Source organism: Rhipicephalus sanguineus, chromosome 1 (genome assembly GCF_013339695.2).
Source record: "Rhipicephalus sanguineus isolate Rsan-2018 chromosome 1, BIME_Rsan_1.4, whole genome shotgun sequence".
Classification (NCBI taxonomy): Eukaryota; Metazoa; Arthropoda; class Arachnida; order Ixodida; family Ixodidae; genus Rhipicephalus; species Rhipicephalus sanguineus.
The window spans coordinates 166,826,533-166,839,892 of record NC_051176.1 but is presented as its reverse complement, the minus strand read 5'-3'; the positions used below and the strand labels follow the sequence as shown (position 1 = coordinate 166,839,892).

At 48.2% G+C, this 13,360-nt stretch overlaps 1 protein-coding gene across 1 annotated transcript in view; it reads right to left on the bottom strand.

Moving 5' to 3' along the window:
• LOC119401752 (influenza virus NS1A-binding protein homolog B-like) overlaps window positions 1-13,360 on the bottom strand; it is an 89,858-nt gene that overhangs the window by 47,396 nt on the left and 29,102 nt on the right. Inside the window, 2 exon segments of the mRNA XM_037668715.2 lie at window positions 320-504; window positions 2,914-3,150. Coding sequence (XP_037524643.1) covers window positions 320-504; window positions 2,914-3,075 — 347 coding nt within the window. The 5' untranslated portion in view covers window positions 3,076-3,150.

The following is a 13,360-nucleotide window of genomic DNA, read 5'->3' as shown; positions in this document are numbered from 1 at the left end:
GGCGCGTTCATGTAGCCTCCGTTATGTGTTTGGTGGTAGCTCAGTGGTCTAAACGCCCGCCAGCCATAGTCGCGGACCGAGAGGTCATGGGTTCGACTCCTGTCAACGGAACTTTTTCTTAGTTTTTTTTTCTTTGCCATTTCATGGTCTTCATTTTGCTGACGTATTTCCGTGACGGAAATACGTCATGAAAATCTTGGTGGACCCCGGCATAAAACACTTTCGTGTTAAAAAAAAGAGGCAGCAAACGAAATGAGTGTTTCAATGCCTCAGCTCATGCAAATGCTTCTTTATGACTGACATGTTAGAATAAACGCACCTGGATGTGTAGGCGTAGTCCACAAGGCGTTCAAAAGCACTGATGTCAAAGTTCCCATTGATCTTGCATTGGTTCTGCAGTGTGCCCTTGGTTTTCTGAGCCAGCAGCTCGAACAGGTAAGGACTCACACTGGCTACTACAGCACGATGCGCATATATCTCGTGCATGTCCTGGTCTGAACCGACCTGCAATGCAATCAGACCGCATTTCCAAATACGGTGGACCTAAATACTTCTTAATAGAACTTTTTGTTGGGCTAGTTGGTACATGCTTACTGAAAAACCAAAAAGACGCGTACCATCAAGGAAAAAAGTAAGGACAGGACAGAAAGGGCGTCACTCGCAACTACTTTATTCCCAGAACATCAGCATCATATATAACCACAGCGACCCTGCGCGCGCACATCGCCTCACAAGCTCGTCAAAAACCCGCGATAACAAGATTAACTAATCGAAAAATGAATCGATGAAACTAAATTCACCCCCACGCAGAGCAACAGATGTGTCACTAACACAGCATTCTTTCTTCTTTCTAATATAGTATGCTTCCATAATTTCACGCGCTAAGACATCGTTACTCTTTCCAAGAACGGAAACACTGGCAAAACCAGGCTCACACTTGCAGGAACCACAATGCACAGGCAAATGTGCTGAAAGTTTATTTTTCAACCGAAAGTTCGTGCTCCCTCATCCTGTCGTTTATGCACCGGCCTGTTTGACCGTATATACCCTACCGCAACTAGAGCGGGATCTCGTACACCACGCCAACCGAGCAGGGCGACAAAAGGCCTTGCGTGCCTCTTCCCACACGGGGAGGGCCTCGGTGCAGATGAAATGCGTGGGCACAGGCTAGCCAACTTGCGGGGTCGCTGTGGTTATATATGATGCTGATGTTCTGGGAATAAAGTTAGTTGCGAGTGACGCCCTTTCTGTCCTGTCCTTACTTTTTTCCTTGATGGTACGCGTCTTTTTGGTTTTTCACTAAATACTTCTGGTTACTTCCCCTCAACATTTTTATCATTATTGCCTCATCATTGACTCCTGTGTACTATATATGCAGTGGTGGTGAGCCAAGCCACCTGCATGACTATGCCACATACAAGACCGTGAAGCTTGCACAAGAACAAAGAAGTATATAATTACAAGAGTCATAACAAAAACATTAGGAATGATTTCATGGTTCTCACTCTCCCTCCCTGCCCTGAACTTTAAAAAAATATTGAAGAGCTGGAAAACAAGAACAAAATGCAGTGGCTTATTTACAAAGTGAAATTTGCTGCTTATTGCATAAAGAGCTACATAAAAAAAAATTAAGTGGCGTTGCTTTAGACCAATATTATACGAACAAGCCTAACTTCCTAAGAAAAAAGAACTGCAGTGACAAACACATAAATCAGAAAACCTACATATCATGTATGAGAACACGGTGCGTGAACATAATGTGTACCCTAGCACTACAGAACTACGCAATATTGCAGGCTGTACCATGCACAGCACTGCAATAAACTGTTTCCTCGTAAAGTCAACTCAACAGTCGACTATGACCACAGTTACAGCACACTAGTACAACACACAGAAACAAAGTAGTACATGCACCTTGCTAGTACAAGTTTATAATTATGCACTTCAAGGGATAATGAATAGCATATGCATAGGCAGAATTATGTACATGCTGGGGCGTCGAAAACAGGGGGGAGGGGGGCACGACGTCATTTTGTTTTCTTCTTGTGTTCTAAGTCATGCACCATGTGGCAAGTACCAGTGAACTTTTTTTAGAATACTCTATGCTGTAACGTATTAGCAACAGCACATGTTTAGAGGTTAGTTGGTGCATTGTTTCAAAAATTGTCTTGCTGACCATAACTGCGTGCCACGAAATGGCATGGGCACTCTCATACGCATCATTACAAAGTCTGCAGGGTGAACGAAAAGAAAAAATGCGAAGCGAGACTCAAGGAAATGAAGATCTTAAACAGGACCAAAGACAATCCGTGAACTCACTGAGGCTTTCCATATCATAGAAGTGGTAGTGGTTGTATAAGCACCCCCTCAATAGCAATTTATAAACATGAATGTGCATTTTCACATGCAATGTGCTTAAACACACGTTTTTTTAGCCTGTCTTTGGCTGTGCGCACGTGGGGTACCTCCTCTCCAGCGTTTGCCCTCTCTGTGTGCTATATATTCACTCGCCTAACATGTGAATAAACAGTTGCAAGTTTGTCCAAGTGTTTTCGTCTCCTTCCCTTGTGTGCTGTGTCTTTTTTGCTCAATCCTTACTTTTTGAATCATTAGCAATACCGGAAGTACATCTGCCTAACGGCAGCCAATTGATGTTCTAACCAATATATAGGAATGCCTCATTGATTAAAAGCAAATGACTTTTGTTAATTTGTCAATGCTACTGGTAAAATGAAACTATTCGAGATACATCACTAAACAAAAAGTTAGGCGTGCATACACAGACACCTGTGTTTGCACTCCAAACTTTCTTTTACGAATCTCTACAGGCAACTATACATTTGATACACCAACTATGACACATTTGAAATAGTATCAGATACACAAACCAAAATAATCAGCTGATTCACTTACATGTAAAACAACATCACAAAACTGCTTGTTCTTGCGCAGCTTGTTCAAGTTCATAAGCACTTTGTTGAGGTGGGCCGAATCATCAAAGACGAGCATCTCTGCAGGCTTTGCAGGCTTCTGCTCATCCTCATCAAGCGTGTTGATCACAACAGTTGGATCCATTGTTCCCGAATTAGTTCCACTGAAGGCACAGCCGCTACTAAGAGATTCCACGACTGGAGGCCGATGACCAGAGTCCTGTATAAGGGGCAAACAAAATAAAATGTCACCAAAAATGGGCACCTTCCAGGTCAACAACACACCAAACAATGCTGGTCATATTTATCATATAAATATGAAACTGCATAAATTTCATCACGGAACAATGTTTATGGGCAAGTGTCTAAAGTTCACATGCACACAAACATAAATTGCTTAAATGCAGACTGCAGCTACGCTACAGCTTTGGCCGTAAACATTCACCTCTATGAAATAACGAGCTCAGATCAAGGCCCGGCAAAGATTCTATTACGTCGCTATTTATTATCGCGCTTTGTCATCCCAGCGGCGCTTCGCCTATCATCGAGATTTGCAGCTGTATGTGGTGGAAGATAAAGGATTATAATCAGGCAAAAGAAATCCTTACATTAAATACGCCAAGGAGTTTATATAACGTAATTATCTGTACCAATTCCCTACTTTAACGTTCAAACCGTCTTTACCGCGTTAAAGCAGCCACACGGTTTGCCGGCGCACGTTCCCCGAAATGAGATTGGGCATCGTAAAAAAGCTCCGGACAGCGCGAAGTATTTTTCTTGGTATGACCGGACCCTGGTATGACGCAATGTCGCGCCGAATAAGCTGTCTCCGTCTAGCCTGGCTCGCTTAAGTGCATCCGTGGAGACGACGCAGACAAGCGCTTATCGCAGCAAGTGGACCCAACAAGAACCGCGTTATCTGGTCGTCTGCGGCGGTCTGCGCCTGAAAACACGTGATGTCCACTACAGTAGCCTGGGCGATTAGATAGGCGCGGTACCCAGGCACGCCAGCGCCGAGTCAACATCGAAACATGTCACCGTCTCTCAAAACAATACAATTGCGGTTCGGTTTCACCCTGCGATTTCTCCACGAAGCGAAAACGCTACTTCCTCAACTCTCGCCGCGATACGAAAATCTGTAGCAATCGACGCGCAGACTCCGGACAGGCCTTATGCAACAAATCCACCGCTAAATCTTCTTTAAGAGCGCAAAACATAGGTCGCACAGGGCACCGGAGGCAGCGCGACCACGCACTGACCTCGCCGCTCCGAGAAAGCAACGAACTGCCCTCGGAACCAACGGAACCGCCATAGATAGCAGCGGGAATCCACGAAGACGCGCTTGAGCTCGTGTCGTAGTTCGGACACCTGACCCTTGAGAAAGACGGCGGAAGCTGCGCGTCCGATCACACTGCGATCGCCACTCGAGCAGCTTTGCTCATCCGCTATATGGATTGCTGCTGAGATACAAGCCCCTCTCGGAAGCACGCCTAGAGAACACGAGACACATATCCGGTGAAGCTCCATTCACTACCACGCGCTCTCTTTTTGCAGCGGCATCTCGCCACCCGAGGCTATTCTCGAGCGCGAGGAGTCTCGTGGAAACTTCCAGTGCGCCCCTAAGGCTCGCGGTTGGCTTTTATCGCGTTTGTTCGAGATGTGAAACAACCAGGGCCTCGCGAAGTGTCGATATACGAGTCGAGAGGTGCGCGATAACAAAACAAACGCTAGAAAATGGGTCAAATATCTCAATATTACATGCAACGCACGTGCGTCATCACCGTCGACAAATTTCCATCGACTGCTGAGTAACCGCGAACCGGCAGAGCGATGAAGGGCGCTTCGTTACGCTTCTGCCAGCTGTAAACGCAGCCGCGGAAATAGGACTGCTGCGCGCAGTGTCCCCGACAGATCGGGGACACAAACACGGGTCTCTTCTCCCTACCCACAAAATATCTCGTCTTTTTCTTGCCATTCTCGCAAGCGCAGCGTGCCACAGTGGCACAGAGCGCAGCCTGAAAACTTTCTTTTTTTTTTTCCCTACGAGCGGGAAACGCGTTCAAGATTCCCGTTCCCGACTTTCAACAGAAGCCACGGTTGTAGCGGTGTTACGCGCGCTGAACACGTGACCATTACAACTACGTCGGTCGCTATGAAGGTCGCCACAGCCACCGCAAGGACAGGAACACCTGTTTACCGCCGAGAGCAGAGCACGTCAGCGGCGGCAAACGACCACACACCTCGCCGAGGACGCGATTGATATGCATAGCGTTCGGATGAGTCGTCGCAAGCGCGCTCTCACAAACTGCGCAGCTGAACACGGCTCGCGGGTCTCTGTACACAGGCGACACGTGCCGCATATCGACCGCCGGGGCGACTTCCTAGTTTTTTTTTTTTTTATTACATTCGACCAAAGCACTCCTACGCGCTACGCATGGGAACGCGCAATTATTCAAACGTATGCGAATCTTACACCTGACGCTGTTACATACTACGGTACTTGAATGACCGCACGAAGGAGAAGGAGCACGCAAAGTGCTTGCTCGGAATAAAACAGCAGATTGCTGATAAGCAAAACAGTTAAGCGAAAGCCCGGAATTGAATCATTTGTCTTGACTCACGAACGCTGACGGCAATGATTTTACGATAACGCTCTGCACTATCTCGCAAAAGGAATTTTAGAGGCTGCAAAAGTTTAGAGACCACGAGACAAGACAAAGCTGAATATTCCCGCTGCTTTGGCAGGCAGACTAGAATTTAGATTTCCAGCCAGTTCTAAAACGCGCAAACAACACGTACTGGGCAGTTGGACCGAATACAGTCACTGATTGCTGGGAAATTTAAAGTTTTCTCAGACCTAGTGGTCTCCAAACTTCTGACGCCGAATGCACAAATTTGTGCATCCTGTATGGTACCTATATATTTTTGTAATTGTGGCGCTGAAACGTTTAAGAGTAGTATGCACTATTGGGGGGAAAAAAGTGCCCTGGAGACACGATATTTGCGAAAAAGCTGAATTTTCACTTAAACAAACATATAACCTAATCACGAGTTTCAGCATGTAGAGTATAGCTTTAGCAACCTACACAGTTATCCATTAAATTATAATGGTCGTGTATTAATAGAGCAGAAATTTGTTTGGCCGTCGAGCCCGTGTCCAGGATACTTTTGGCCAAGGAGTACATGCATATGGTACTGCACAAAATACACGCCAAAGGAATTGCATTCATAACGGAAGTAGAGATAAATGACACAAATATATACCTAGGCGCGTATAATAACCGAATCAAGGTGCACTCGGTCGGTTTAACTAAGGCCGAACCAATTCAGCGTAGCGCATCCGCACTCACTTAAAAGACAAAGCAGATAAAAATTCTAAATGATCTTGGCCCATTTAAGATACTTAAACAAGATAAGTAGTGCTGAAACGGATGAAATTATCTTAGCTCGTCTGTGAACGCACAAGAAATAAAATTTGCTATGCGCATTAGCAAGACGTACACGAAGGAGCTTCACACAGCCGCAACAGGCACAAATTAGCACTGTTGAAACTTGTGATCCGCAGGGACGTCGCGGTAGCTCAGTAATAGCCGCCGCGGCTACCGCGCACTGTGGAATACCACTGTGCGCAGGGTTATTCTGCTACAAGCTGAGAAACTATTAAATACGCTTACAGCCACCTGTATGCGCGTGCGTGGGGTGTGTGGGGGGGGGGGGTGCATATGTAGCGGTCAAGAGTTCGACAATATCCAAAAGTCTCAAGGTTTGCATACGAAAATAGCTTTAGTGCTTGCTAGGTGAAAACGGCGAGCGGCTAGCAGGCGACAGATTTCAGCAGGCAAAAAGACGTCACCTGTTGCCAGTCGACGGCGCGAGTGACTCGTTGCAGCTGATCACTCTCCCTTTGCAAGAGAACTTTTAGTATACCATATATTTCAACCGCGCTAAAAACAAGCAGCACCAAATAGGGCCCGATACAAGAGAGAGCGGCCTAAGAGAAGCCGGCCGGCATGTACACTTGCCCAGGCTGAGACGGAGGAGGGACACTGTACTCGTCAGCTCGGCCGAGACGGACTCCCCTGTGGTGCCAGATAGAGGCAAGACGGGTCTCCTCTAGGCGGCCTTCCCGATGGCCCCTGCGACTACGTCGACAGTCGAGCGCAGATAAGCGCTGCTCCGCAATCAGAGACAAGCGGCCGGAGGCTCTCCGCATGCCCTCCACTACCCTTCCCGGTTACGCAAGAGCGGCCCTCGCTGCGCGGCCCCACCAACAAGGTCGGAGAAGCAACCGCGCACCTGCTGCACCAGCAGTTCAAATCAATATACGCCTCACGCCTGACCAGCAACGCACTTGAAGAACAAACGCACAATTCACGCTACGAACTCTGCAAACTAAGCAGCAACCTGGGACGGATATTACAAACGTGCCAGCTCATACTGTAACCAAAGTTCAACCAACCACGTGGAAAAGCGGCAGAAAACTAGTCTTCAACGCTCAAGGATGGGAGCACGATACAGACATCGCGTGTACGCATAACGAGCCTGCAGGACCTTGCAGGACCTAACGGGCCATCGCAGTGGCGTAGCCAGGGGGGGGGGGGGGGGGGGAAGCACACCGGGCCGATGCCCCCCCCCCCCCCGAAATTTTTTTTTTGCTATGACTTTGACCAGATCTGCCTGACCAGAAATGACACTTGACCAAATCTGCCTGACCGGCCCCCACTTCAAATCAAGGGGGTGCCCCCCTCCCCCCCCCCGAAAAAAATTTCTGCCTACGCCCCTGGGCCATCGGCGATATTAAGATCCGGCAAGCTAAAGAAAATACCAATAAAAAAATGAGAGTTCGCATGGCTTCTCCCAAATGTTACAGCTCGCTTAGTCGTCTTTTTTTTTTTTCCGAAGTTCCATCTGTCTCATATTATTTTCAATATTATATAAATGGTAACATCATAAGTGTGCAATAGGACCCAGCGATCTGAACTTTGTAAATGAGGCGATAACCCCGTAAAACGACTTTAACGAGGCACTCCCACGAAGCGAGTTATCCCATTGTTGGTTATCCACGATCAGGCGCAAAACCGGAGAGACTGCTGACAGCGGCACACTGTCGTGCGCAAGCAAAACCACAGGGCGCACACGCCGCGTGCACTCTCGTCTCTGCGTCACCGCGTTACTCGTAGTGAAACTCGAAAGGTGGCATCTGTCTGGAAGGCAGACCGCGCCACAATCAATCCGCGAAGCGTCCGCCTGGCGACGCCGCGCTCAGGAGCGCCCAAGGTCCGGCGGCCCGCCACGAAGGGGGCAAAGACGCGCCGCCATGGGGGCCACCCTCCAACGAGAGCGATCGATGCGCAACCAGCGGGCCCAGCGCGAAAACTTCGATCGGAAAAAGTTTCGCCACCGGTGCTCATGAGCCTGCGTTTACGACCGCCTGGCGACGAGGAAATGCGGAGCAAATAATCCCCTCTTCCGTCAGCCGACTCCATCTTGTATGCCGTCAGATTACCTAATGTCACTCAAGTCTACCGCATCACCACCACCTCCCTTCCCTTGACACTATTCTCGAAGACCTGCTCTATATACATGACCTGCTCACCTCCGCTTCTCGACTGGAAGACTTGGCTATCCCAACACGTTTAACATACCATTTTGTGCGTCACCGCTTGTTGCACGGTTGTTAGCTTCAATTAACAACCAATAACGAACTATCGCGATAATACAGGACTATACTGAAATGTTCTTCGCGAGTATTTAATCGGCTAACGTTCTCTTCACACTGCTGGTTCAAATTTTCGGTCGTTTCTTGTAAGTCCTTGGAATTCCTTGAGCACTGCTATACTGGATGTCATTCGGAAACAGAAGATCGCGGATTTCCGGTGTTGGGCCCTTAATCATTCTTAATGCAACTGTCTTAGATGTTTACTGCGAGTATACAGTGAATAATAACAGACTATATCTTGTTTCCTGACACCAGGGGCGTAGCCAGAAATTTTTTTCGGGGGGGGGGGGGGTTCAACAATACTTTATGTATGTTCGTGCGTGCGTTTGTATGTGTGCGTGCCCATATACGCAAGCAAAACTGAAAAATTTCGGGGGGGGGGTTTGAACCCCCCCCCCTTGGCTACGCCCCTGCCTGACACGTACTTGCGCATACGCTTTGCAACCACGATAAAACCCTCCTTTGGGATAAAATATTGCAGTTGAAACCCCTTTGCAGATTCCATGCAGGCTTCCTCTATACTCTGCCTGCACGACCGCTTATCTTCCACAAACTAATCAATAATAACCCTATAAGTGATGTATGTAATTAATTTCTGAATATTGTTTCAAACTACTTCCTGGGTTGATTGAAGTCCTTGTGCCTACGCTGATTCTCCTTCGAAAATTCCTTCGTGAACATTTTGCGCAATAAGCTAATCGGTCCACGGTCTTACGTCTCCTCTCTTATCAATACTAAGTAGACTAAACATTGTTCAGTCTATCTGGTGCACTGAGGTGATTAGAAATTTCGTATTCATGGGGTTGACAAGGGTGCTCCGTCTGGCGCTCCAGGGAAGGCACGTTAGACGGCTACGATATATTCCAGCCGAAAATGCACAAAATAAGCCGACAATCAACGTAGTAGATTATTAATTTTTGCCTTGATGTATATGAGCAACACCTTTAGTTAAAAAAGATACGTTGAAACACCCCATGCATATTTCGCTACATATTACGGACGCAGTTATGTTGTCGCGCAAACTCTATAATAAGCTCGAGTATTCGCGTCTTGCGCGAAATCTTAACAAAACGATCTACAATAATCACGAAGCTTCTGGAACAATGAGGCGCGGTTTGCGCTGAGCGTTGCTGACAGTCTTTGTGGGCGAAAACCGAATACAGCAAAATTGAGAATAAGAAACGCACGTGGCAATAGCGATAACGCTGGAATATTCGACGGCACGTGTATAAATGCCGACGCGCTTCACCGCTTGTCAGTTGATCGACGGTCTACGCTCTGTTCGCCGCTATCAGTGCATACCGTGTGTATTGCTGTAAATTAACTTTCCGTTTCTCGGCCACAATATGCAGGTGGTTTGCGTCTGATCACTTGTAAAGAGAGAAGGCTTTGTGCGTGCGGGGAGAATGTGGAATGTGATATACGTAGTCAATACCATACGCATGCGCAATCATGACTTTTCCAAAACGCGTACAAAACATCCGCAACAGCACAAGCGAGCTCAACGAGCATAACAGATAGGCTTGTTGGTTGTGGGGTCTAACGTCAAACAGCGACTCGAGCTATGAGTGACGCCGTAGTAGAGGGCTCCGGGTAACTTTGCCCACGTGGGGTTCTTTAACGTGCACTGACAGCGCATAGCACACGGACATTTAGCATTCGCCTCCGTCGAAACGCGACACTCCGCGGCCGGGATCGAAACCGCGTCTTTCGGGGCAGCAAGCCGAGCGCGTAAACACTATAGGCCACCGCGACGGCTCCGAGCCTACGCCGTGCATGGAGGTTCCGGGTATTACTATTTTTGTTTTCGACTCAAAGTGTCACGCCATGAGGGCGTCGGTGGTTCACACAGTGCGCGATAGCGCATCGCGCCAATCAAGGCGTAAATATACTTATATCTAACGCAGACCCGAAGAGGGCTTACAGCACGGATCAAGAATTATTTTTCCGTGGATCAAGAATACACACGCACGCACGCACACACACACACACACACACACACACACACACACACACACACACACACACACACACACACACACACACACACACACACACACACTGCTAAGTGCTGATGGTAGCATATAAAGCGAGACGAAGGTGTAAAAGCATGCACACCACCTAGTGTGGCAGGCATATTGAGGTAGGCACTGGATTTTCTTGGCAACTCACGCTGTATCCGAAATACTTCATGAGTGACCTTAGTCATCTGCGACAGCACAACGGTATATTGATCAAATTATCTTCAATTCTGTCGAAAGTTGGCTGCAAGGATACGATTAGGTCCCTTCCATACAGTTCCGCATGTACCCTACTTTCATGTCTCAAACATTTCGCTGAAAAGTAAATAAAAAAAATGGACCGACGCATCTTAATATACGCGAAAAAGGCTTCATTAGGGTAAACCCGATGCTTTTCACCTAGAACAGGTCGCCGACCTACGAGAGACACCATCCGTTAACGGAACCGCGTAGCGCCTTTCCTTAGCCACAGTCATATTTGCCTCCGAGGCCTGTGCCAGGTGGCCGCCGCCGGTGGCCTTGACCGTGCCGCGGTCGTCAGCCGTCGCGACGCATTCCGGGTGCGGCAGCCTGCTTGACGGGGATGCCCGCAAGCACGAGCAGACTGCTCAGCCCTAAGAGCCTTCCGACAGCGGGCTGCCGCCGCCTGCCCTCATTTCGCAAGAGACGGCTCCTCTGGCTCGGGTCCCTGGACACCCAGGAGCTCAAACCTTGCGGTGCTAACCTGGAGAATACGCCCACTCTTAGCGCCCTCTCTACGCTGCGCAGCATACTATAGGTGGTAGCGTGAGTACACCAAGCCAGGGCTGTCTTACACCCGACTCCTGCGCGGTAAATCCTCATTGTCATACAATAAGCGGCGCTAAAAGTTACTGCAATATAAAGCGCCACAAGATGTCGGCACCGCGGCAGTGCTCACAACGGGCCATTCAGAATTGCGAAGCAGTCTCCGTGCCGGCACTAAGCCAACGCGAATGATGTGGTAATCATTACTCAATCACGTTCTCGCGACGTACTTGTCAGGAGGCATGAAATTCGACATTTCTCCTTGCCCCTGCTTTCTTACGCTAGTACCTGACAAAGCAGCAATTACAGTTCAAACACCCGGGGAAAAATATCAGTGGCTCATCATTCCTTCCAGAGCTCCGGGCTAAGAGCTATATCCCGATCATATTTATCACTGAAGTCGGAAAATAAGTCCTAATACTTCACGCGGAACCTAGGTCATCTTTTCAGTGACTTTCCTGTCTTCTACTATTAGCGTTAGACCACGGCCGCCGGTCAGCCTGTACGAGATCCAGACAGTCGGAGTAGGCGCTGCTGCTACAGGCACAGGTCTATCGCAACACCACAACGTACAACACGACCTGTGCCGCCACAGCCCCCTTTACAGCCAAATCTCGGCCATTCCCCATTTACGCCACCATCCATTCCTCAAGTCAAACCACGGTTATTCAAACGCTTAACACATTCATTGCACAACGCTTGCATGGCAGCGCATAAGCCTGAAGAGAACGCACTGAATACTGAACCAAGAGTCGGTTAGCTGCCAAGCGTACCGTGAGGCGACCTGCGAACGGGCAGCTACGTCATCAGACACGCAGAGCGAGAGAGAGAGAGAGAGAGAGAGAGAGAGAGAGAGAGCGGCGCTAAGCACAATGACTGGATTCCAGCCAATGTTTGAAGGAAGTTACACGTGCGCGTGACACGACACCCACGGTGATGCCGCGCGCGCAAACAGGATGGCGGCGACAGAAATTCACAAACTGGCGGTAAAATAGCTTAGAAAGAGAGCAGGCATTTTCGATGTCCCAGAAAGGAATCGGAAAAAGTTTTCAGTCAAAGCTGTCATTATACTTTTGTTGTTCTCGCAAACATCTGCCTAAAGTTGTGCCGCAACCCCAGGACCAGCTATTGCGAAAACAGACTCAAACGATTACTGCCAGAACCGGAATCATGACGTCAATAAAGACATTTACTTGCAAAACGCGGCTCCCGAATGTCTGATAACCCTGTTGATACACTCTTCTCAGCGATGAAATGGCAGAGCACGACGGCCTTGCCAACGGCGGTACAAGCAGGAGTCCTACTATGTGTCTGAGAGGATGGATGATTTGTTGTGGGGCAAGAACCACGTATGACCAAAGAGAGCCCGACCACTGTCAATGAGTGACAATGGGGCGATGAATTATGAGTACTTAATACGGCGTTGCTGTAAAGGAGCCCAAGTCATGTGCCATCAAAACACTACCAATCCATGGCAGCACCTTCATTAGAGAGGGTGTGCTACGAGTCACTTGGCCTGATAACATTTAGATCCTTTAGAAAATTAACTGTTTTCTTTTTGAAAAGCGGTTCTGCAGGAGGATATATGCAGGAAGCTAGAGGGAATTTTTTTTTTTCGTTAAGTTCTGCATGCCGAGATCCCCAAATTCGTGGGAGCCTTTCACCACATCCAATACAAATGGGAGGTTCGCCACCAGTGAGCAAGTTATTGTGTGTGTTATACGTATGCCCTATTCAGACTCGACAGTATATTACATCGTTTTTTCGTGATACTATTGTTCGTGAAGTACCTGCAGTTTATGCTTAATCAGAAGCAGTTTTTTGGAGGTTCTGGCATCCCATGCGCGCTGCAATTGTCTTTTAGTATTTTTACGAATGAAACGGTTCAAATATATAGCGGGAAC